This window comes from Staurois parvus, unplaced genomic scaffold (genome assembly GCF_062004578.1).
Source record: "Staurois parvus isolate SC_StPar_1 unplaced genomic scaffold, SC_StPar_1.0 ptg000136l, whole genome shotgun sequence".
Classification (NCBI taxonomy): Eukaryota; Metazoa; Chordata; class Amphibia; order Anura; family Ranidae; genus Staurois; species Staurois parvus.
This window is the reverse complement of record NW_028317932.1, coordinates 960,587-987,429: the sequence shown is the minus strand read 5'-3', so window position 1 is coordinate 987,429 and position 26,843 is coordinate 960,587. Positions and strand designations below refer to the sequence as shown.

Sequence of the window (26,843 nt, the reverse complement as noted above, 5' to 3'; positions counted from 1 at the left end):
ATTAACCTTTGGCAATAAAAACCTGGAAGCCAATTGGTTTCTATACAGAGTTGCACCAGATCACTAGCTTTAGTAAACCAACCCCACTATCAGCCTGCTCTCCACTAACAGATTTGTGCTAACATGCTCCCCTTGCACAGCCATTCACTGGAAGACCAGTGGGCTGCTGTTTCTCCTCTCCTAGCTCCCTATAAAGCTGAGAACAGAGGGTAAGTGAGCACTTAAATAGATATAAAAACTAAAAATAGATACTTTTTTTCCTATGTACGAACGCATGTCTTTCATTTCAATTTTAAACTGAATGGGTTGTTTTACAAACATGTCATGCTTACCTGCTCTGTGCAATGGTTTTATACAGAAAAGCCCCTATTCGCCTGATCCCTCCACCCCACGCTTGATTGGGGGAGCGGGGGCACCTGTGCATGCTCGCTCCTGGGCCGTCTCTGTGTCCATCAGACAGATTGCAGCTCGACCCCACCCCATCCTCACTGGCTGTGATTGATGGCAGCAGAAGCCAATGATCCGGGAGAGCCACTGCTCTCGTGCATAGCGCTGGATCAAGATCGGGCTCAGGTAAGTATTGGGTGGGGAGGGAGCTGCACATTGAAGTTTTTATTACCTTCAAGCATTCTATGCTAAAAAAAAAAAAAAAAGTTAGCCTCTAGAACCACTTTAAAGTGGTAGTAAAACTACATTCTGAAATATTTCTGACAGGCAGTATATTTATAACAGAAGAGACCCTGCCAGTCTCTTGTCATAAAAGTTTCTTCCTGCCTGTCAGCCATCGTGTACACCAAGCCAGACATTCACAGCCCCCAATTTGTGTCATGGCAATGTGCATTCTCCAGCCATTCAACTGACTGAAGACACAAAACCCAGAAGGAAGGCAGCCAAAAACTGGAAGCTCCTGGGACCCACAGGACTGATCACACCCCAGCACTGGAAGGCAAGTCTGCCATAATCACAAATATGTTAGCACATTATGGCATATACCTGCAGGGGGCCCTAAAAAGAAAAGCTACAGTGGGCTTTACTACTGCTTTAAGAAGTTGATAGCTGAATGTGCACTCTGACTGGCTACTAAAAGTAGGAAGTGGAGAGCAAGCACTGCGTAAATGTGGTCTGTCAGGTTCTACCTCTTCCCTATACTGACCAGTCCTTGACTGGGCGACTAATTGCTGGTACACAGGGCTTAAAAAATAAAAGTTTACATTTTATTAAATTTACAGCGCTTACTTTTCAGCCTGTAAAATTCACAATGTGGCCCTCATACTGAAATGTTTGGTGACCCCGAACTAGATCATACAACTGAGGGGGAACAGTAGCCAATATGGGGAAATCTACAAAACTTGGCATCTTATTTTAAAAGGAACACTACTCGACATTTTACATTCCTGTATCTTAGAATAATTTACACATAAAACGGTCATTGAAAAGGGTGTAGGGATATTTCCATGACACCTCATTTACTGGCAAGAAACCTCACTCACTGACCTGGGCAGCAGCTAGGAGTATTTTAATGGTTTCAGCTCATGTATGTTTTTGGGATGTCTTGTATCTGAACACAAAGTAATGCATGCACTCACAACCTGATTAATATGCTTTTGTAGGAACAGTTCAATACCTTGAGGCAGCAGCATATAACCCGCACTACTGCATTCTACTGAAGTTATGGACAGCCTGCACAGATAACATACATTTAACACTGTCCCTCCATTATCTGTGCTAAAACACGCATTATAACTCGGGCAAAAGCAGAGAGGTTAGCAGGTCAGGAATGACTCTACATAACTCATCACAACATTTGAGTGTGACTGAGGTCAGCACTTCAGAGGGCTCATTTACACCAGCTACTGTGCTGCAATATACAAAACATGTGCACTGCATTAGACAGATCAGGCCTTGAGATGTGCTGCATAGCCATTGTAGTAAAGTGTGTAGTACGCCATGTTACATCCAACACACAAAGCCTACTTTCTGTGCATTGTAGTGTGAACACTGGGCCCTACAATGAACATCTACAGTGACTGAGCTGCAATACACACAACACTGGTTACTCAAATGGAAATACACACATTTATATGTGAAATACTGCCATGTACTGCTCCCCTAGTCAGAAAAACCTATGATGACCCGTTTTGAACTCCCTCCCAACCGCTGACCGGCACATCAATATTAAAAAGTGTATGTTACCTCAACAATCCACGTTTCTGATGAGTCTAATACCAGGTACATATATTAACCACTTGCCATCCTGAGGATTTACCCCCCCCCCCATGACTCTTTTCGCTATTCGGCGCTGCACTATTTCAACTGATCATTGCACGGTCATGTAATGCTGTACCCAAATGAAATTTACATCTTTCACACAAATACAGCTTTCTTTGGGTGGTATTTGATCACCTGTGCGCTTTTTATTTTTTCAGCTATAAACAAGAAAATATCAAAAATTTTGAAGAAAAACTATATTTTTTACTTTCAGCTACAAAAAAAAAAAAAAAAAAAAAAAAAAAAAAATATATAGTAAACTCAAAGTTAGTTATAAATTTAGGCCAAAATGTTTTTGGTAAAATAAAAATCCCAGTAAGTGTATATGGATTGCTTTGTGTGAAAGTTATAGAGTCTACAAACTATGGTATAGATAATGGAATTTACACAGCTTTTACTTTGACTGCCCATCACATTTTTCGAGATGCTAAAATACCAAGACAGTACAAACACCCTAAAAATTATTATTATGACCCCTTTTCAGTAAGTAGACACCCTAAGCTATCTGCTGAGAGGCATATTGAGTCCATGAAAGTTTTAGTTTTTTTTCCCACAAGTTTATGGAAAATTACAAACTTTTTTTTTTTTTTTTAGTCATTTAAATTATGTTTCTCTCACACAAGCCATGGGTATATGTGGAATTACACCCCAAAGTACATTCTGCTACTAAGTTCTACATTCTACCAAGTATGGGGATACATGTGTGAGACACTTTGGGAACCCAGCCACATACAGGAGTCTGAAATCCAATGACCGCTTTGAAAGCCTGAAGGTGCGCAACGTCCTCATTTCACTTCCTCACTACCTATCAGTTTGAGGCGCTGAAATGCCAGGATAGCACCAAACCCCCCCCAAAATAACCCCTTTTTGGAAAGTAGACATCCCAAGGAATTTGATAAGAAGCATGGTCAGTATTCTGCAGATCTCATTTGTTGCCATGAGTTTTTGGAAAAAGAAAGAAAACAAAATCATTTTCATTTTTACACTGTCCCTTTCATTTTTTTTTTAAAATCACGTTTAATGCCATCACAGGGAATGTAAATATCCCCTATAACTTCAATGGGCATTGTCATATTCTTTTTTTGAGAAATCTGGGGTCTATCAGACTCTAGATATCTCCTCTGCCCTTACATCTAATCTCACCAAGATCGGTTTGATCAGATGCTTTCCCAATTTACAAATGGCGCTGTTTATATCCTGCGAAACTGAAGTGATGAAATGCTTGTAGCTTCCGAATTCTTAGACTAGAGAGATGATTGGCACCATTCTGGTCTCCAATCAGCTGGCAGAAACACCGGCTGCATTCTCAGGTTCCCACAATGGCATGGAACTGCCCGAGAAGGCCGTGGAAGGCAGAGGGGGAGGGGGGAGCATAGTCTCCAGCTGCTTGTAAAAGCAATCCTGCAGCTAATTAGCCACTAGGATTGCTTTTACATGAAAGCTGATCATCGGCTGAAAAAAAAAAAAAAAAATGATACCAGAATGATGCCTACAGCTATAGGCATCATCCTGGTAGAACCAAAGTCCAGGGATGTACCAGTAAGTTGCTGGTCCTTGGGTGTATATGCTGGGTTTTTTTTGTTGTTTGTATGCAGACTGTGGTCTGAATGAAAAAAAAAAAAAAAAAAAAAAAAAAAAAAAAGGAGAAATCTCTACCAGAAAATGTGTGTGGTGTGCCCACCATTAGAATATACCGCCTTGCATCCACCCACTTCTAATGATGGGCACACATTAGGTCGCACAGTGCCACATGCGCCAATTCCAATTGTACAAATGTCTAAATAGTGGCACGCTTGAATAAAAATTGGCCACGTATAAGTGGTACCTCATATGGAAAAAGGATGACACTAAGTCCCAAACTATCTTGCCACTACTCCCCATGTAGACTGGGCATCCGGGGAGCTTCACATGACTATCTTTTCCCTTGTAAATCTGAACCATATGTATAGCCTGTTGACCTCTCACAGGTCTTATACATCTTGACCCCATATCTGGCACGCTTGCTGGGGAAAAATTGTTTGAATGCAAGGCGGCCAGAAAAATTAATAAGGGACTAAACGCAATTTTTTTGCTGGAGAGTACAGACATCTGCAAACTTTTGGTTAAGGCGATTTAAGAGGGGCCGAATTTTGTGGAGCCGGTCAAATTCAGGGTCACCTCGAGGACAACAGAGTGTATTGTCGTTGAAATCCATAGAACACGTACTCTCATATCTATGCCTGGCCATGGCAGCAGAGAACACGGGCATACGATGAATCAGGTCTGTGGACCAATACAACCGCAATTCATTAATTTTTAGTAATGCTCATGTTGAGGGCTAGGCCCCCCAAAAAAAAAAAAAAAAAAAAAATTATATATATATCTATATATATCTATATATAGTTAGTTAGTTAAATTTAGTAGTTAAATTTGCCGTTTCCATCTGAATTCTAGGTTGGGCAGTGAATGGGGTAAGTACGGGTGCTAAAGAATTTCTAGGCTGCCAATCAGGATTTGCAAACACATCCGGAAAGATACTAGGGGCTCTACAGGCCTGTGTGCAAATTCTTGGTGGTTGTGGGACAATACTTGTGCTTGCCACCGCACCAGCTTGTACTGCATTTATGGGGCTCACGTCACCAAGTGATACTGCAGTGCTGCTGGTGCTCGCCAGTTCACCAGAAGGTAGAGCGGCACTAGTACTGGCACTCTGCTGCATATGAGAGTCATCAACATTTTCTGGCACGTGCTAGCAGAGATCAGGCCCGTTTTGAATTTGCGCTCATTGGTGCAGGGGGAAAGTGCCTCTTCATTGGTTCAGCGGAAGGAATTGTGCCCCATCATTAGTGTCAGAGGGAATTGTGCCTCTTCATTGGTTCAGCGGAAGGAATTGTGCCCCATCATTAGTGTCAGAGGGAATTGTGCCTCTTCATTGGTTCAGCGGAAGGAATTGTGCCCCATCGCTGAAGTCATTTATGCCCCATTGCTGGTATCGGTGGATATAATAGTGCCCCAAAAGCCAGCTAGAAGCAAAGGGCCATATCTGGCCCCCAGGCCGCAGTTTGGAGACCACTGTGATAGACCAACACAAAGTGGCACACAATTGTGAAGTGGAAGGAATGGTTTTCACATTTTTTTTTTACAAATAAACATCCGAGAAGTGTGGTGTGCATTTCCTTCAGCCCCCGATTACAGCTGCAAGTCTTTTTGAGGATGTCTCTACCAGCTTTGCACATCTAGAGAGGGATATTTTTGCCCATTCTTCTTTGCAAAATAGCTCAAGCTCTGTCAGATTGGATGGAGAGCGTCTGTGAACAGCAATTTTCAAGTCTTGCCACAGATTCTCAACTGGATTTAGGTCTGGACTTTGACTGGGCCATTCTAACACATGAATATGCTTTTATTCTAAACCATTCCATTGTAGCTCTGGCTGTATGTTTAGGGTCATCATCCTGCTGGAAGGTGAACCTCCACCCCAGTCTCAAGTCTTTTGCAGACAAACGGGTTTTCTTCTAAAGATTGCCCTGTATTTGGCTCCATCCATCTTCCCATCAACTCTGACCAGCTTCCCTGTCCCTACTGAAGAAAAGCATCCCAACATGATGCTGCCACCACCTTTCACGGTGGGGATGGTGTGTTCAGGGTGATGTGCAATGTTTTTTTTTTGGCCTAAAAGCAAAACTATCAATTTTAGTCTCATCTGACCAGAGGACCTTCTTCCACGTTTGCTGTTACCATGGGCCTCTTGGCTGCTTCATGCCCTCCTTGCCTGTCAGTTTAGGTGGACAGCCATATCTTGTTAGGTTCACAGTTGTACCATACTCTTCATATTTGGATGATGAATTGGACAGTGCTCTGCGAGATGTTCAAAGCTTGGGATTTTATTTTTTATTTTTTTAATAACTTAACCCTGCTTTAAACTTCTTCACAACTTTATCCCTGACCTGTCTGGTGTGTTCCTTGGCCTTCATGTTGCTGTTTGTTTACTAATGTTCTCTAACAAACCTCTAAGAGCTTCACAGAACAGCTGTATTTATACTGAGATTAAATTGCACACAGGTGGACTATTTACTAATTAGGCGACTTCTGAAGGCAATTTGTTCCAGTAGATTTAGTTAGGGGTATCAGAGTAAAGTGGGCTGAATACAAATGCACACCACACTTTTCAGATATTTGAAAAAATTTGAAAACCATTTATCATTTTCCTTCCACTTAACAGTTATGTGCCACTTGTGACTAGTTTGTCACAAAATCCCAATAAAATATATTTATGTTCTTGGTTGTAACATGACAAAATGTGGAACATTTTCAAGGGGTATGAATACTTTCAAGGCACTGTGTATTCTGTGAATAGAATAAGACACTTTATGAATGGGTGAGGGGGAAGAGCACAAGACTGCTACTCCTGCATTGTCCAGAAGATCAAAGACAACAGTAAACCTGTCATGAGGACAAGATTTTTAGCATCCCCAGCTGCATCATGGTGCCACCATACACTGCCCCTGGTAGAGTTCACATTCAATTTTCTCCCACTCTGTGCTCCATATGCAGTTTCAACTAGACGCTTTAGAGAATTGAATGGGAGAGCCCAACTCTGCATTCCTGTTCACCTCTGTAAAGCTAGTAATCTGTGCACTGGAGCCCAGGAGAAGACAATGTGCGCACTGCCCGGAGCATAAATGCAACAATATTGTGCCCCCCTGCAAGGAAGACATGGAACACTCAACAACCTAGGGTAGATTTAGACATTTACATTTTTCTTGCCCAATCTGCTTCTGGATCACTCTGCAAAAGCTAATGGCAGTCGGTGAGGAAGAGATTTGACACATCGTCCATGCCTGTTTTAACCCCATTTTAGCTGACAACTGCACACTGAACGTGGTTGGAGGGGGTTTGCAGTGCTTCCTCATTGACTTCTATGTGTAGAGTTCGGCAGACTTGTCGCCTGGCGATAGCTACATGTTGGGTCAACCTAGTCATGGCTGCAAAGCATCGAGGCATGTAAACATCCCCCTCCGCTGCCTATTGCAACTTAAGGAGGGTGGTAGGCAAGCACTAAAAACACAGCTCAACCATACATTTTCCCCAAACCCCCAAAGTCTAAACAAGGATTTAGGGGTCTACACCCCACATCTAAGACTCTTCTTCTACCCCAAAAACTCTTCCCAACGCAATCTTTTCCCCCTTACCTTGTGACACCAGCAATACTTCCCTAAATCCCCTGTCAAGGTCCCTCCCCAACGCCGGTTCTGGTGTGAGTGACCACTAATCCAGTGTTACGACAGCACCCAGAGACTACTAGTCCAGTGTCACACCCAAACCACCATCCAGTGATAATCTCTGTCCTCTTCTCGCTCCTGAGAGGAGCCTGCCACCAGCCATTCAATAAGAAGTGCCCATGTTATCGAAGCACTGATGTGGACATCTGAAGATAGGGCCCCAAGCAAAAAGTAAACAGAGAAGGATCAATGTGAAGGGTCACTGCAGCTTAAGGTCCAAAGGGACTTTTTTTTTTTTCTTAAACCACAATCTCTTAGGATGGGTGGGGGTCAACTTTATCCAAAGAAGGAGCTTTAATCTACAGCCCCCAAATCCTTGAAAATTTCCTTTAGTAACAGACACTGGCAGATATAACTACAGCATGTAGCAGAGGGATAGAACACAATCCCCCAAAGATCACTCTACACGATCTTCCGCCGGTGGTTTCTGTATGCAGTAAGAGGGGAGTATTCCAGGTCTTCTTTGCATTACTCTAAAGCAGTGGTGGTGACCTTTGACAGAATATGTATGAAGCTTCTTATCAATAAGTATCAGAATATCCTTTTCCTTATCTATAGTCTTGATTAAGGGTGTGGTTGGTTTTTCCAGCCCCCCAACCACAGTGGCCATCATTAAATGTCCAGCAGTTCATCAAGGATGAGCTCAGGCATGTTTGGCTCCTAGTTTGAGCCTACGTGAGCGATCCCCACCAGGAAGCCATCATTGTGCTGGGCCAATCAGCTGCAACTGAGCCATTCCCCACCTCTATAAACACAGTAGCTGCAGATGATTGGCCAAGTACAGCGACCGCTTCCTTGTGGGATCGCTCACCTGGGTTCAGAATAGGATTAGAACACTCCGGAGCTCTTCCCTGCTGTCCATTAAAGGTCAGTGACCTCTGAGGAAGTTAGTTTGGCGCTCCTACCGACTCGATCATATGAAGATTTCTCAATCTGGGTGACCCCCTTTCTCCAAGGGACCCCCTATTTGGGGGCAGACTGCTGAGCCCAGCCTATCAGGCTCAAGAAAGGACTTGTTCCACTTAGGTCGACTTGTGTCTGTCGCTTCCCCTATACCTTCTCTCACACTGATCAATGACGCAAAGTATTAAATCTAAAGGATAAGTATCACTCCCAAGCACCAACCATTATTAGAAGGTTAGGCAAAGCTCACACTTGCTAAAAATTCTAAAGCTGACCGTAACACGAAGCAATGCACCTATAGTGTTAGCGTGCATTCTGGATGTATTTAGCGGAGTTCCACAGGCAAAGCATTTTTAACCTTAGTGTTACTAAACCCACAACAGTAAAATCAGTCTATATGCAGTAAAGCATGCTTGTTATACTCTGTGGCACCTAAGGGGTTAATCCTCTACATTGTGTAAAAATCCTGACTTCTCTGATCCTCTCCTCCTTGCAGTGTCCCCCCTCTTAGCTCCTGTTAATACATATCATGTGGAGTCACCCTGTTCATGCTCAGTTTGGTGTGTATTGCTAGAGAGGTTTTTTTCTTAGTGCCGATTGGCCCTGTGCTGATCACATGCAGACAGAGGTCAGGGGTTCTGCATCCTCCTAGAGCAGAATGAAAACTCCTAGAAGCATTAACATGTGCTCTGCTGGACACTGATAGAAGTCACAAGACTGCTCTAACTGCTGATGAGAAAACTTATTTAGCAGTATATATTTACTAAAACAATTGCATTTCCATGTTCTGTGTACTGTGGGGGACCAGATAAAGTGAATGCAGGGCCCTGGGTTTAGTAACACTTTAAAGTATGACTAAAGGCAAAACTATTTTTTTTACGTTTTGGATAGAGAGCAGATGGATTAGAATGCTTGTCAGTTATTATTGCTGTCTGCTCCAACGTTAAGGAGATTCACCCTATTTGTCCTGTTTCCATTATCCTTAAAAGTGAAAGTAAAAAAAAGCCCAAATTTTGGGTTGTTCCCAGATAAGTAATAGAGGGGAAACATTCCAATGGGGACACTAGTTCTGGTGACCTGGGAGTTCCCAAGGAATTTCCTTTCACTTCCCGTTTGGCTATGGAATGGGAAGTGAAATCTCCGCAATGGAACTCTATGGCGGAAAAAAAAATAAAAAAAAATATGACAGTTTAAAAACCCTCCCTTACCCTATCCAAAATGAAAACCCAGACAGTCCCCGGCTCTGTTCCCAGAAGGCTGAGAACTCAGCGATCAGCAATCCTCGATCGTTCAGTTTTCGGTCTTAGGCCTTGTTCACACCAAGTGCAGAAACGTGAGATTTTCTGCACAGGTTTATTTATTTATTTTAGGTACTTGTATAGTGCTATCAATTTCCGCGGCGCTTTACATATATATTGTACATTCACATCGCTCCCTAACCCTCAAGGAGCGTACAATCTAAGGTCCCTAACTTACATTCATACATACACATACTAGGGCCAATTTAGACAGGATCCAATTCACCTGCCAGCATGTCTTTGGAGTGTGGGAGGAAACCGGAGTACCCAGAGGAAACCCACACAGGCACAGGGAGAACATGCAAACTCCAGGCAGGCGGTGCCCTGGTTGGGACAGGTTGTGCAAGAACACATAGAAAACAATTGTTCTCGATGTGCCCTGTTCACACCACAACACTGGTATCGTGTGGAATTTTTCAGTGCAAGAATCTGCAACGTGTATGCGGCTTTCTGCTAAGGGAAAAAAAAAAGCTGACGTGACATCAACATTGCGGTGTGTACAGGGCACATATAGAACAGTTTTGTGTGCTCTTGCAGAGAATTTATGTTGCATATCTCGAAGCAGAAAAACGACATGAAAACAGATGTAAACTTGTGTCTCTTCCAAGTGACATGTGCACGGTTCATCCATCAGTTTTCCTGCACACAGTGTGAAGGCCTTAGGCCTCATGCACACTGGACCTTTTGATAACGCTGGCAACGTTAGCAGTGTAGTCGTTAAAAACTGAGTTTTTCAGCTTTTTTTTTTTTTTTTTTTTTTTTTAGAGTTTTTGCATTAGTGTTCAGCGGCGTTTTCCCACGTTTGCATTTTTAGCAGTTTTTTTTTCTTTTGCTCAGAAAAAAACGCCGTCCAAAAACACCGGTTTGCTGCGTTTTTCAGCGTTAGAGCATTTTTACAGCTAAAAACTCCTCTAGAAACCCACTAGTCCTGTGGTTTTTTTCCAGCCAAAAAACATTGATTAGTCTGTGTGCATGGACACATAGGATAACATGCTGGGGGGTTTACTGGCTGGAGACAAAACCGTCAAAAGCCAAGAACAGCCGCTGTAAAAACGTCCAGTGTGCATGAGGACTTGAGGTGGTGGACAGATTCAGCATGAAGCGATACTGCATCACCTAGAGTAAAAAATTTAAAGCGAAGCTCCACCCAAAGGGGAAGTTCCGCTTTAACCTCCCTGGCGGTATTCCCGAGTGTAGCTCGGGGTAACATTTCAGTACCAAGAGCGGTAACCCCGAGCTACACTCGGGAATACCATGCGGCACTGCTCCGGCATGTGTTCTTCACTTACCTTACCCTGCGCTCCCACAATGCGTCCCCTGCAGCGTCCCCGGCCATCTCCTCCGACCGATGCCGGCATCCGGCTTCTGTGTCCTGTCCCTGTGACGTCGGGACGTACGGGCGCCGCCGCCGGCGGGAAATTTAAAAATTTCAAATATTTTTTTATTTTACATAGTAAAACATTGCTGTCTCAACCAATTTCACATACATATTGTCCCTAGTGCTTTGTCCTGCGCCCCGCCTGCATTTTGTCTGTTCTTTCTGCCTGGAAACTGAGAAACGTCCATGGCGTCCAAAAAGTGTACCTTTACGTCAAAAGCAGTTTAGACCAGCTAGAGAACAGCGATAGTAAATCAGAACCACTTGCAGAATTGAGTGATAATGATTTGTGGGGAAATTCGTCATCAGACACTGAAAACGATTTTGCGACTGAGCTCAGCAATGTGCGAACTTATTATGGCGCTATATTTCACATTTCAGTGTTTTTGGTTTGATTATATTATTGAATTAAATGTATTATTATATTATTTTTTATGATTATTTATTAAATTATAATTTATGATTTTGTGTTTCAAATTTTATCATATGTTTAATAGACTCTTGTTCGTACAGATTTCAGTGAGTTATTCCTAAATATTACAGCTTACAATAAAAAAACTACATATTTCCATGCAAAATAATGGTACCGCTTTCAGCACCAAAAATCTGAAATAATCAGACCGCCAGGGAGGTTGAGAACTGCTCCCACGCACCCCATTAAGGATTGGCACCTTTGGGGAGTAGGTACCCGAATTTGACAGGTACTTTGCCAGCCGATCAGAAAGTGTCCTCCCTCTCTCTAGTCTTTTGGGACACATGACAGGTCCCAGAAGGCTACAGGACCATTCATGAAGTGCAGCGCTACTCATGCATGAGCAGTGGGAAGCCGCAAGCTGTCACAGCCGGGTGCCCACACTGAAGATGCCGGCCTCCTGGAATCCAGGACGGCCGGTGAAATGGGCTGCGGGGGACACACCGTGGGACAGGTAAGTGGCTGTATTTTTAAAAGTCATCAGCTACAGTTTTTGCAGCTGCTGACTTATTTTCTGACAGGGTGAGCAGAGCTCCACTTTAAAGAACCCCGTAGTTCTCTAACCCCGCTGCACACCGGTGTGACTTGCCAAGTCACATGACAGGCTGCACTCTATTGGTGGCTATGGAACCGTTCAAATCTATGTGACTGAGTCACACCAACATTGAAACCGGTTATTTTTGCGATTTCACATGCGCCTTGCATTGACACCTGTGCACAAAGGCGCGGATGTTGGCGAGCCACTCTGATGGGCAGCTCTGCAATCACACTGAAGTAACTCGATCTCAAAGCCACGGTCAGTGTCAGCCAGGACTTGAGGTGCACCCCAGACACCCTCCAAGTGGTTTCCCTACCTCACCCATATCGGATTAGCCCCTGCCATACCCACTACAGGTGCGTTACCACAGAGGTGAATGGAAGGCGTTGCCCAGCTTCAACTCCCCCCAGACCCGACGTGTAGCGTCATCATCGCCGCACAGCGACACAAACGCTGGGTTATCCAAGTGAGAACAGCTGTGTCCCCTCTGCAGATTTCCATCTACTTTACTAGGCAATCTGAAAGCAGTAAAAACGCACCAGAACGCCTGTTCCTGACAGCAGTGTGAACACGGCCATAGATGACAATGTGCTGATTAGGGTGGCCACCTCATCCCTTTAAAACCAAACACAATGCCAGGTTCTGGGGCTGATTACACCCACTTAGGGCTTTATCTGCAATAAATCAGCCCCAGAACCAGTGTCATTAATATGTGTTCGGTTTGATGAGGTGACAACCCTAGTTCTGATGCCAGGATCCCATTCTCCAGGATGGCACAGCACGGTGGAAGCATGTGTCCAGTGAAAGGCTCGGCTTCCTCCAGCCATCAGCAGGACAAGGCTCTCCATATGGCAGCCATGCCTGTCCAGCTCGGTGATGTGATAGTCCGGGCCATCCTCAGCCCCCCCAGACATGGCACATGGGAGCGGTGGGTGGATGTCTTCTTCCAGCACCGCGTGCCAAGATGGCTGCCACCACCTGAGGGGGGCAACAGGTCTCCTCCACAGCCGGCCCTACTCACCCACGGAGCGGTATCCGAGGACAGCGATCTTCCGCGACTTGGGCTGCGGCATCCTTGGCGCCTCCACTGTGGTTGTCGTTGTTTAAAGCCGGGAGCGCCGCATCCACCGTCACAGCAAGGAAAACCAGAGCGGGCGGGCGCCAAACACTCGCTCTAAACTTCACCAACGCTGAACCGGTCCCGCACTCCCACCTACGGCCTGGCTCGCTCCTACGCGTCACTGGACGTAAGGCGTCAGCTCGGCTCTTTATCCCGCCTTCTCTCCTCGCCGGCACGGATTTGTTTTTATTATTCTGCCCGCCCTCCCGGCTGTCCAGAGCCTCACAAAACTCGCTGCGTCATCCCCGTCCTCACACAGCGGCGGGGAATCTCCTTATTGGACAGTTCTTGTGGCAAGGGGAGGGGCGGCCAGCCGACAGGCGATTCCCATTGGTGGTAGGCGGGGTTTTTCTGGCAGCACGGAGGAGGAGAGCCGGGCGCCGCTATCACGCAGCATGTCGTTCTGTAAACTATAGGGGGGAAACATGGTGGCCACATGTAGAGAAAATGTGGTCTGTACTACGTGGGCTGCGGCGGACATGTTTCGGAAGACTACAACTCTATCAGGCAGCTGGAACAGGCGTCACTATAATGGCGTAATGTGGAGATAAATCAAGTATTTGAAGTCGTCCTCTGGTGCTTAGCATTGTCTGGGGTAGTGAAGGTTACATTTTTTGTGTGGGAATATGCTGGGAGTGAGTGAAGCGGGGAGTCTCCTATAGACATTCTTCTGCTGACTGGAATAAGGCAGACATATAGGTGTCCATTTATGAATGAGAGAAAAGATCATGATAATCAGAACTCCTCTCTGCTGTGCCAGGCTATGAAGCTCATCACAGGACGCACCCTTCTGTCATTCACTTCTCATCCCTGGAAACACCCTTCCGTCATTCACCTCTCATCCCGGGACACACCCTTCCGTCATTCACCTCTCATCCCGGGACACACGTCCGTCATTCACCTCTCATCCCGGGACACGCTTCCGTCATTCACCTCTCATCCCTGGAAACACCCTTCCGTCATTCACCTCTCATCCCGGGACACGCTTCCGTCATTCACCTCTCATCCCTGGAAACACCCTTCCGTCATTCACCTCTCATCCCGGGACACGCTTCCGTCATTCACCTCTCATCCCGGGACACACTTCCGTCATTCACCTCTCATCCCGGGACACGCTTCCGTCATTCACCTCTCATCACGGGACGCACCCTTCCGTCATTCACCTCTCATCACGGGACGCACCCTTCCGTCATTCACCTCTCATCCCGGGACACGCTTCCGTCATTCACCTCTCATCACGGGACGCACCCTTCCGTCATTCACCTCTCATCCCGGGACACGCTTCCGTCATTCACCTCTCATCACGGGACGCACCCTTCCGTCATTCACCTCTCATCACGGGACGCACGCTTCCGTCATTCACCTCTCATCCCGGGACACTCTTCCGTCATTCACCCCTCATCCCGGGACGCACCCTTCCGTCATTCACCTCTCATCCCGGGACGCACCCTTCCGTCATTCACCTCTCATCCCGGGACGCACCCTTCCGTCATTCACCTCTCATCCCGGGACGCACCCTGCCGTCATTCACCTCTCATCCCGGGACGCACCCTTCCGTCATTCACCTCTCATCCCGGGACGCACCCTTCCGTCATTCACCTCTCATCCCGGGACGCACCCTGCCGTCATTCACCTCTCATCCCGGGACGCACCCTTCCGTCATTCACCTCTCATCCCGGGACACACCCTTCCGTCATTCACCTCTCATCCCGGGACGCACCCTTCCGTCATTCACCTCTCATCGCGAGACGCACCCTTCCGTCATTCACCTCTCATCCCGGGACGCACACTTCCGTCATTCACCTCTCATCCCGGGACGCACCCTTCCGTCATTCATCTCTCATCCCGGGACGCACCGTGCCATCATTCACCTCTCATCCCGGGACACACCCTTCCGTCATTCACCTCTCATCGCGAGACACACCCTTCTGTCATTCAGTTTTACAGATGGCCAGTTTATGAAAGTCAGATCTGAAGATCGCCCTGGCCATCTCTGTAAAATATCTCTGTCCCAGACTCTGCAGCCCAGAGCTGGAATATGGTGTCAGTCTATCAAGCAGTGATAAATGGCCGCAGCGTAGTTCTCAGAGGAGACCTTTCCCCTCTGCCTGTTTATGAAGCGGTGTAGATCTCATCCTAATGAGGAGAGAAGTTGTCACGTACCTGGATAGTGAGCCTGGCGTGAAAAGGCAGGTCTCCCGTACAACTCCAACTCAAGGACCATTGATGGTGGGACAGTGGCCGCAGGGGCACGGTGGGGTATAAGTGCCCCTGATCAGTCCAGTAATAGTTGGTAGGCAGGTGAGCTGAAGTTAGGGAGCAGGATCCGGATGCAGCCATGATGGATGGATCACTGAGGGGTGCGTTTTGAGGATGCAGGGTCAGATGAGCCGGGTTCAGTAGCGTCGGGCAGATCAGGCACAACGGCAGGAGGAAGAGTAGTCTGGTCACAGGCCAGGTCAGCTGTGGAAGATCAATCAGGAGCAGAGACAGAAGGGTAATCCAAGGCAGGTCAGAGGTCAGTGCAGGTATTGGTCAAGCGGAGGTCAGGAACAAGCTGGTTCGGTATCAGGAGTCAATCACAGGAATCAGGGAACATAAGCAGGGATAAGACCAAACGGCAATGAGACATTTACTGCAGTCAGTTTACAGCGGAGTTCCACTCACACTGTCAAAAAATAAAAGGCAGCAGCTATAAAAACTGTAGCTGCTGACTTTTAAAAAACACGCTCACCTGTCCCTCAGTCCTGCGGTGTGTCCCCTGCAGCCTGTTTTACCGGCCGTCTTCTCTCGCTGGGCACCGGCATCTTCAGTGTTTGCACCCGGCTGTGACAGCTTGCGGCTTCACAGCCAGGTACCCACTGCACATGTGCGAGTAGCGCTGCACTTCATGAATGGTCCTGTAGTCTTCTGGGACCTGTCACGTGTCCCAAAAGACTACAGGAAGAGAGGACACCTTCCGCTTCCAATTGTGGGAGCGGGTACCTGTCAAATTCGGGTACAAGCTCCACAAAGGTGCCAATCCTTAACGAGGAGCGGGGGACCAGTCTTTAAAGCGTACCTTCCCCTTTTGGGTGGCGCTCCGCTTTAAATAGCCCTTTTGGCTCCAGCATTAGTGACAGGCGTGGGCCTGGAGTACACATACATGTGCGCACCTATGCCCAAGCACCCGCACATCTGCCCGGTTGGTAATAACTCTGCGAATGTGCATATTTGTGTCCAGCGGATCTTCGCCTGCACTATGGGCAGGCCTTTCCTGACAGAAGCGATCTACAAATGCTTGGAAGTCTGGAAAACGTCTCCTATTACTGGAATCCCGTGAGATTACAGTAACAAGCGATCAGTAAAACACACAGCCGTCAGTTTATTAAGTAGCAGTACATTTCCTCTGCTAAGGTGGTGGCTCTCCTCACACAATAATATAAAAAATGATATATATACACAAATAGTACACACGTATATACAATGCCTTGAAAAAGTATTCATACCCCTTGACACTGGGGATGCTAAAAATCTTGTCATGACAGGTTTACTGTTGTCTTTGATCTGCTGGACTCTGCTGCTGTGACTTGATGTCTTGGACAATGCAGGAGTGGCAGTCTTGTGCTCATCCCCCTCACCCATTCATAAAGTGTCTTATTCTATTCACAGAATATACAGTGCCTTGAAAAAGTATTCATACCCCTTGAAATTTTCCACATTTTGTCATGTTATAACCAGAAACATAAATTTGTTTTATTGGGATTTTGTGGGATACACCAACACAAAGTGGCTCATAATTGTGAAGTGGAAGGAAAATGATAAATGGTTTTCAACATTTTTTACAAATAAATATCTGAAAAGTGTGGCGTGCATTTGTATTCAGCCCCCTTTGCACTTAGGTCATGTCTCCATTCTGGTGTTTCTCAACCTTTTTTCAGTCAAGCCACCCATAAAAATGATGGACAGTCCCGAGGCACCCTTTAAAATAATGGACAGGCCCGAGGCACCCTTTAAAATGATGGGCAGTCCCGAGGCACCCTTTAAAATGATGGGCAGTCCCGAGGCACCCTTTAAAATAATGGACAGGCCCGAGGCACCCTTTAAAATGATGGGCAGTCCCGAGGCACCCTTTAAAATGATGGGCAGTCCCGAGGCACCCTTTAAAATGATGGGTAGTCCTGAGGCACCCCATTCTAAAATGTGAAAAACTATTCTAATAGTTGTATATAATGCAGCAACTTCCACACATGTAAGACACCCAACATTAGAGGTGATTTATTCTTCCAAAGCAAATACACTTTTGCACACTGGTACTGACTAGTATTCCAATGTTTCTCTTCTCCCTCAGTTTTTTCCATCACTGAGCTAATGTGACCCCAGCACTGATAGGGGCAGGGGTGGGGCAAACAAGGATGTTGTGCAGGCAGCTGACATCCTCCTTATCAACTGATGATGTCATTGGTTGTCAGGACGCCAGTGGCTAGTAGGTTGTAATGGTGCACAATGGAAACCTGTGGCTTTATGTAAATAAAAGACAGGCGTGTTCCATCCGCTGGCTTATATGTAAGTTTTGGGCAATTTTTTGATATTTTACCAAGGCACCCCTGAAGAAACCTCAAGGTACCCCAGGGTGCCAGGGCACTCTGGTTGAGAAAGGCTGACCTATACCATGGGTTGTATTCCATCCTCAGTGCAACCTGATAAAACTACACAATCAGCATTACTGAGCTCTCTGCCTGACCACTGCAACTGCAAAAATGGCCGCCTTGGGCGGCGTCCACCCGCAGCACAGCCACGTCCATAATGCATTTGTTGCAATGCTCTTTAACAAAATGGAACTATTGCTGTTCATAGATATATAGATTTTCACACAAGCACATTCGTACGAAAAGTCTTTAAACATTCCATGATTGGATGAATGTCATTTGAAAATTTCACTTGTTTTTAACATCCGATTTTAGACTTAATATGAATCCCACATGAAAACCAAATGCACTCTCCAAAATTCATTCGTTCAAGAAAAGATTTCCATCTGGCTCCTTCGAATGTTCTCTTCACTGTACTCGAAATTGAACATCAATTTAACCCCACTTATGTACTGTATCTAAATCAGTGTTTCTCATCTTTTTTTCAGTCAAGGCACCCTTTAAAATTATGGACAGTTTTCATGCACCCCATTCTAAAATGTAAAAACTATTCTAATAGTTTTATATAATACAGCAACATCCACACATGTAGGACACCCAACATTACAGGTGATTTATTCTTCCAAAGCAAATACACATTTCCACACTGGTGCTGACCAGTATTCCAATGTTTCTCTTCTCCCTCAGTTTTTCTCCATCACTGAGCTAATGTGACCCCAGCACTGATGGAGTGGGGCAGGGGAGGGGAAAACTCAGATGCTGTGCAGGCAACTGCCATCCTCCTTATCAACTGATGATGTCATGGTTGTCAGGATGCCTGCAGCTAGAATGTCGTAATGGGGCACAATGAAAACCTGTGGCTTTGTGTAACTGAAAGGCAGGCTTGTTTCACCTGCTGGTTTGTATACATGTTTTGGGCAATTTTTAGACATTTTGCCAAGGCACCCCTGAAGAAACCTCAAGGCACCCCAGAGTGCCTGGGCAACCTGGTTGAGAAAGGCTGATCTAAATCTACGAGTCCATACCCTCTCCACTGACTGACAATGCTGCTGTCCGAGGGTGGCTAGGTTGTTGCTTCATAGATAGGGTGGAGAAGAGAGTCATCACCACATGAAAATAAAGGGACAATAAAGGGATTGAAGAAAGGAAAACTAATGCAGCCATCACTTCCACCAACTGGTAAACTACAATATATTACAATTTGTATTTGGGTTTAGTTCCACTTTAAAGCTGAACTTTTTTTTTTTTTTTTTTTAGCTTGGACCAATGAAAGTATACATACTCCATATCTGGTCGATCCTTGTGAAAGCCGAGAATCGAGCCGAGATTGGTGCTGAGAGGATGCCCTGCTGCATAGTAACCACAGGGGGCGTCTCACTCAGCAGGAGCGCCATTCAGAGAATGCTAGATCATTTACAGGTGAAACTCGAAAAATTTGAATATTGTGCAAAAGTTCATTTATTTCAGTAATGCAACTTAAAAGGTGAAACTAATATATGAGATAGACTCATTACATGCAAAGCAAGATAGTTCCAGCCGTGATTTGTCATAATTGTGATGATTATGTCTTACAGCTCATGAAAACCCCAAATCCACAATCTCAGAAAATTAGAATATTGTGAAAAGGTGCAATATTCTAGGCTCAACGTGTCCCACTCTAATCAGCTAATTAAGCAATAACACCTGCAAAGGGTTCCTGAGCCTTTAAATGGTCTCTCAGTCTGGTTCAGTAGGAATCACAATCATGGGAAATACTGCTGACCTGACCAGGGGCGGACTGACCATTTGGAAACTTGGGCACTGCCCGAGGGCCCGGGGTCAGTAGGGGCCCCCATGAGATGCCTCTGGTACCTTTTTCATAGGCTTTTTTGAGTTTGAGTAAGGACACAGGGGCCCCATGATCCCCTATTGCCCGGGGGCCCTATAAATTGTCAGTCCACCCCTGGACCTGACAGTTGTGCAGAAAGCCATCATTGACACCCTCCATAAGGAGGGAAAGCCTCAAAAGGTAATTGCAAAAGAAGTTGGATGTTCCCAAAGTGCTGTATCAAAGCACATTAATAGAAAGCTATGTGGAAGGGAAAAGTGTGGAAGAAAAAGGTGCACAAGCAGCAGGGATGATCGCAGCCTGGAGAGGATTGTCAGGAAAAGGCCATTCAAAAGTGTTGGGGACTTTTACAAGGAGTGGACTGAGGCTGGAGTCAGTGCATCAAGAGTCACCACATACAGACGGATCCTGGACATGGGCTTCAAATGTCATATTCCTCTTGTCAAGCCGCTCCTGAACAACAAACAATGTCAGAAGCATCTTACCTGGGCTAAAGAAAAACAGACCTGGTCTGTTGCTCAGTGGTCCAAAGTCCTATTTTCTGATAAGAGCAACTTTTGCATCTCATTTGGAAACCAAGGACCCAGAGTATGGAGGAAGAATGGAGAGGCACACACTGCAAGATGCTTGAAGTCCAGTGTGAAGTTTCCACAGTCTGTGTTGATTTGGGGAGCCATGTCATCTGCTGGTGTTGGTCCACTGTGCTTCATTAAGTCCAGGGTCAACACAGCCGTCTACCAGGAAATACCAGGAGATTTTGGAGCACTTCATGCTTCCTTCTGCAGACGAGATTTATGGGGATGCTGACTTCATTTTCCAGCAGGACTTGGCACCTGCCCACACTGCCAAAAGCACAAAAACCTGCTTCAATGACCGTGGGATTACTGTGCAGCAAACTCGCCTGACCTGAACCCCATAGAAAATCTATGGGGCATTGCCAAGAGAAAGATGAGAGACATGAGACCGAACAATGCAGAAGAGCTGAAGGCCGCTATTGAAGCATCCTGGTCTTCCATAACACCTCAGCAGTGCCACAGGCTGATAGCTTCCATGCCACGCTGCATTGAGGTAGTAATTGCTGCAAAAGGGGCCAAACCAAGTACTGAGTACATATGCATGCTTATACTTTTCAGAGGCCCAATATTGTTCTATGTACAATCCTTATTTTATTGATTGCATGTAATATTTTAATTTTCTGAGATTGTGGATTTGGGGTTTTCATGAGCTGTAAGCCATAATCAGCACAATTATGACAAATCACGGCTTGAACTATCTTGCTTTGCATGTAATGAGTCTATCTCATATATTAGTTACACCTTTTAAGTTGCATTACTGAAATAAATGAACTTTTGCACGATATTCTAATTTTTCGAGTTTCACCTGTATATTGGTCCTGACTTAGAGGCATTTTTAAAAGATGTGTCAGCAGACGTAGGCCCCATTCACATTTGCCCGTGATTCAGCCCGTGATGCCAAAGTGCTCTTTAAAATTGACAAATTGCACTACTTGTGTTCGGGTGCCATTCATTTTTAATGCCACCTAAACGCGGAGCGATTCTCTTGCGATTGTTTTGCTATAAATCACGCTGCAACCGCAGCAAACTACATAGAGTAAAGCTTGTAGCCCAAAAGAAGCTCCTGTTCCTTTTTGGGCAACAAGTTTTGCGCAATGCGATTTATCTCACAGCAGAGTCACACTGTGTTTAGTGCCATTGAAAATGAATGGCATCCATACACGCATAGTCATGCAATTTGTCATTTTCACAGAGCGTTTTGGGAACACGGGCAGCGATCCCTGTCTGAGATTGCAAATGCCCAGATGTGAACAGGGCCTTATAGATTTGCTTTATGAAAAGCACAACCATTGTATAACAATGAAAAGCAGGAAGCAGAGCTGGCTAAAGAAAAATAAATGGTTTGAAGAGATTACGGATTTCTTTTTAACTTGGCATCTATTATCCTTAGCTGACCAGCAGAGGGAGCATTGTTCTTTACTAAAAGAAAATAAAACCTTTGACAACCATTTTTTAAAATCAAGTTGCGTACTACAATTCATCTGTTTAACGATCTGTGATGAAAGATCTTAGGCACATTAGTTTGAGTACCTGAGATGTCAAGATATTTGTGTGATTTGACTGACATCATTGTGAAAAGCACTGCAATTTCCTTTCTTGCCTGTTCTTTAAAAACCTTACCCCCTCCCACCCAAAAAATATGTAAAAGTAAAGAAAGCAATGATTATAAATAGTTCAGCACTGTAGTCTTCTCATGTGAAATATACAATGCTCAAAAAAATTATAGGAACACTTTGAAAACACATCAGATCTCAATGGGGAAAAATATCATGCTGGATATCTATACGGATATGGACTGGGTTATGTGTTAGGAACATAAGGATGCCCCATCATTTGATGGAAATGAAAATTATCAACCTACAGAGGACTGAATTCAAAGACACCCCAATAATCAAAGTGAAAAAAATTATACAGCAGGCTAGTCCATTTTGCTGAAATTTCATTGCAGCAACTCAGAATGGTACTCAGTAGTTTATATGGCCCCCACGTGCTTGTATGGATGCCTGTCAATGTCAGGGCATGCTCCTAATGAGACTACGGATGGTGTCCTGCGGTATTTCCTCCCAGATCTGGACCAGGGAATCACTGAGCTCCTGGACAGTCTGAGGTACAACCTGGCATTGGATGGACCGAAACATGATATCACAGAGGTGTTTTATTGGATTTAGGTCAGGAGAGCGTGGGGGCCATTCAAAGGTATTAATTCCTTCATCCTCCTGGAACTGCCTGCATACTCTCTCCACATGAGGCCGGGCATTCTCGTGCACCAGGAAGAACCCTGGACCCACAGCACTAGTGTAGGGTCTGACAATGGGTCCAAGGATTTCATCCCGATACCTAATGGCAGTCAGGGTGCCATTGTCTAGCCTGTAGAGGTCTGTGTGTCCCTCCATGGATATGCCTCCCCAGACCATCACTGACCCACCACCAAAATGGTCATGCTGAATGACGTTAAAGGAAGCATAATGTTCTCCACGGCTTCTCCAGACCCTTTCACATCTGTCACGTGCTCAGGGTGAACCTGCTCGCATCTGTGAAAAGCACAGGGCGCCAGTGGTAGACCTGCCAATTCTGGTGTTCAATGGCAAATGCCAATCAAGCTCTATGGTGCAGGGCAGTGAACACAGGGCCCACTAGAGGACGTCGGGCCCTCAGGCCACCCTCATGAAGTCTGTTTCTAACAGAGACATTCACACCATTTGCCTGCTGGAGGTCATTTTGTAGGGCTCTGGCAGTGCTCCTCCTGTTTCTCCTTGCACAAAGGAGCAGATACCAGTCCTGCTAATGGGTTATGGCCCTGTCCAGCTCTCCTAGAGGAACTGCCTGTCTCCTGGAATCTCCTCCATGCTCTTGAGACTGTGCTGGGAGACACAGCAAACCTTCTGGCAATGGCATGTATTGATGTGCCATCCTGGAAGATGGAAGAGTTGGACTGCCTGTACAACCTTTGTAGGGTCCAGGTATCGCCTCATGCTAGCAGTAGTAACACTGACCCTAGCCAAATGAAAAACTAGTGAAAAACAGTCAGAAAAGATGAATCAGGAAAAAAAAAAGTCAGTGGCCTCCACCTGTAAAACCATTCCTGTTTTGGGGGTTGACTCATTGGTGCCCATCTAGTGCACCTGTTGTTAATTTCATTAACACCAAAGCAGCTGAAACTGATTAACAACCCCCTCTGCTACTTAACTGACCAGATCAATATCCCGGGAGTTTAATTGACTTGATGCTATACTCTGATTAAAAAGTGTTCCTTTCATTTTTTTGAGCAGTGTATTATACCCAAGATGTAGTTAAACCCAAAAAGAGAAGTATGGGGTAACCTAAAAAAAAAAATGTATACTCACCAAGGTGGATACAGCATTTGTCCAATGCTGCATCTGTCCTCCTCTACTTTTACGACCAAGAACTGTGTGATCAAGGACTGCTGATCACTCAGTTCTCAGCCTTCAGTGAGCAGAGAGCTGGTGACAGTTAGTCACTTGCTCTCTGCTCTGCCCCTCCAGCACTCACTGCAGCACCAGGCTGTGGAGTGAGCAGAAGCAGCTGGCTCAGTCTTCCAGTGGCAGACCTGACACAGACACAAGTAGGCAGAGCAATTAACAGAGAAATCAGTATGCTGGAGGAGATTGTTTTCATCACAATAGCACCCCCACATTTGCGATGCAACATGGAGAAATGGCTTACATTTTACGGCTTTATTACTTGAAACCTCAACTTGTCCTTATTGTGAAAATAATTTTTCCAATTATCAAAAATATATTAATTATCTTTAAATGGAATCTGTCTCTTTGCTTATTCAAATTGAGGGGATAGGGTGTCTTGAAGGCTCTTAAGCCACTTATACTCACACCCCTCGCACACACTTACCACTTTATGTCTGTCCAAGTTTTGGGACTAAACCCTGGGTAAGCTCCATGGCACTCAGTGTTGGAGCTTAGACAGGTTATTGACCTGTTCCTTTTCATATACCCCCCCCCCCCCAATTCCTGGAGGCACCTAGTATTTCCAAGGTCTCCAATAGATAAATATTGGTAGGTGAGTGCAGCACAGGTATCAGTGGGTGAGCAAATTGACAGATTCTGTGTAATACCCACTGACCCAAAACACACAGGTACACTGCACTGCTGCTAATGACAGGAACATTCACTATTTTGTACCCTAGCCAAGACCTTCATTGTTCAGGAGTTTTGCTGTGCTTTTAGTCTATTAGACACTTCTAGATACATTTTTGAAGCCCTGATGAAGGAGGATTCTCTGAAACGTGTTGGATGTCCCTTTTAACATTGGATATAATAAAATCTTTTGGAGTCTCAAGATGTTTTGTTTCATATTTTCTCTTCTGGTATGACTACTGATACAAAACATACAACCTGTCCTGTACAATTATTTTCATTGTAAGGCAATGCATACAACATATGCATGTGGGCAGTGTGGTGCATTATACTGCAGACCGGTTGTAGGGCTCTGTAGATGTACATTGCGGTAACACGCATTGATATGATGCACACAGGCTCTGAATGTATATGTTAAAACCAGAATGAAGAAGAAAAGCGATGCCGATTAAATTATTGCAGCATTCCATCTAAAAATAATAACTGCATCTTTCCCTTCCATTTTTGCCAGACTCTGCAAAGAATAAATATCCTATTTTATATTGAAACTCTTTCTCAACAATAACAGAGTATAACATATCTCATAGTCGGAAATATTTCTAAGGGGAAGGGCTACATGCTCATTGTTCCTGGATTTCCTCTTCTCTGTATGAGAGAAATCACCTTCTCAGAAATAACAAAGCCAGCTAGCTCTTGAAAGTGAATCTGCTTGTTAAAGCTGAACCTTGAGCAGAAACTGTGGAGCTTTAGCTAGGTACCGATGCGTGTCCCATTTGTGGCTGCTTCATACCTGAAAACTGTTTGATTCATGCACTCCCTGCTAGTAATGTAAGCACTGTCCTTCCATCACTGGAACTGAGAATTGGGGCTGGAGCACAGCTACTTCTATAGCTCTTCCATTCATATAAAGTCTTGTACTCTTTTCAAAGACTATAAGGCATTCTGTGATTGGACAATAAATGGCATGGTCTCCCCTTGTCCAATCTCAGAACATCCTGTCATCTTCTTCTAAAAAAATAAAATAAAAGATTCTATATGAATAGAGGAGTTGCAGAGTGAGCGACTCACTGTGATCACAGTGCTCCAGATTCAGCAGCAGAAGTTCACACTTACATCTCTATTAAGGGTTGCATGAATCAAACAGTTTTCATGTACAAACCGTAAGCCATGAGTGTTACAAACATCTACTGTATAGAGGTATGGTCTTGTTACCTATGCCCCAATATTGTTTTTGCCAGGAGCTCAGCTTTAAAGCTGAACCCCAGAGAACTCACCCCTGCACTGCAAGGGTCAAAGTGTTATTAAAGTGTTACAAAGTGTTACTAAACCCAGGACCCTGCATTCACTCTATCTGATCTCGCAAAGAACACAAAACATGGAAATGCAGTTATTTTAGTAAATATAAACTGCTAAATACCTTTTTTTCCATCAGCAGTTAGAGCAGTCTTGCGACTTCTATCAGTGTCCAGCTGAGCACTGGTTAAAGAGTGTAGGAGGAGTTTTCATTCACCTCTGAATGTCCTATGAGGCTACATGACCCCTAAACCTCTGTATGGACACTGCTGATTGGCCCTGTGCTGATCATATGCACCCTCCCAAAGGAAAAAAAACAAACCTCTCTAGCAATACACACCAAACTGAGCATGTGCAGAGTGCCGCCTAGAGCTTTTTACTATCAGCATATGGATTGGGGAAAGACAGGATCAAACAGCCTTTTTACACAATGTGGAGAAATAACCCCTTAGGTTCCACAGTGAGTATAACAAGCATGCTTTACTGCATATACAGACTGATTTTACTGTTGTGGGTTTAGTAACACTTTATCTGCTTGTTTAGGTCTCAGGGGAATAGAAAAGTAGATTTACTTACTTCTGTGCTGTTAGACAGATCCCTGCAGTGTCTTCTTCCCTATGCTCCAGTGGTCTAAAGTCCTGACATCATTAACAGCAATACAGGGACCCTAGCTCTGCACTGAAGGTGAGGGACAGTTCACCGCCAGAGCCTGGGGGGCCAGATCAAGTAAGAAAGGCCTTGCTTACACTTGCGGTTGGTTAGAGGGTGACAAAAGCATGGCTGAGCCACAGATTGTTCTTCAGAGGGCACTGCATTTTAAAGGAACCCTTAAAGCGCTTTTCACGACTTCTGAACTAAACAAGCAGTTAACCCTTGCAGTGCCAGCACAGCCCCACCTCAAGATGGCATTGTTAGGTTTCCTGGAGTGGGGCTTTAAGATTACAATGTCGTAGAGTAGAAAATGCTTTTTCCTTCTTAGGTCTTGTTGGTATTGTCCATTTTACATCCAACCACCCATAGAGGAAAGTGGGTTGTGTCGGTGTCTGCTCTGCATAAGGGGAGTGGACATGGACCTGTCATCCACCTGCTCAGTGGGGATCAATGGAGATATCTGCCACAGATCTGCCTGCACAGCGGGGAATCTGTTCATGATGACTGGCGGATGACAGGTC

The 26,843-nt window shown here is 45.1% G+C and overlaps 1 protein-coding gene across 1 annotated transcript in view; it reads right to left on the bottom strand.

Annotated features, from left to right (window-relative positions):
- RHEB (Ras homolog, mTORC1 binding) overlaps positions 1-13,506 on the bottom strand; it is a 41,596-nt gene extending 28,090 nt beyond the window's left edge. Inside the window, exon 1 of the mRNA XM_089673118.1 lies at positions 13,137-13,506. Coding sequence (XP_089529244.1) covers positions 13,137-13,188 — 52 coding nt within the window. The 5' untranslated portion in view covers positions 13,189-13,506. The remainder of the gene's footprint in view (positions 1-13,136) is intronic.
- Between the last annotated feature and the right edge of the window lie 13,337 nt (positions 13,507-26,843).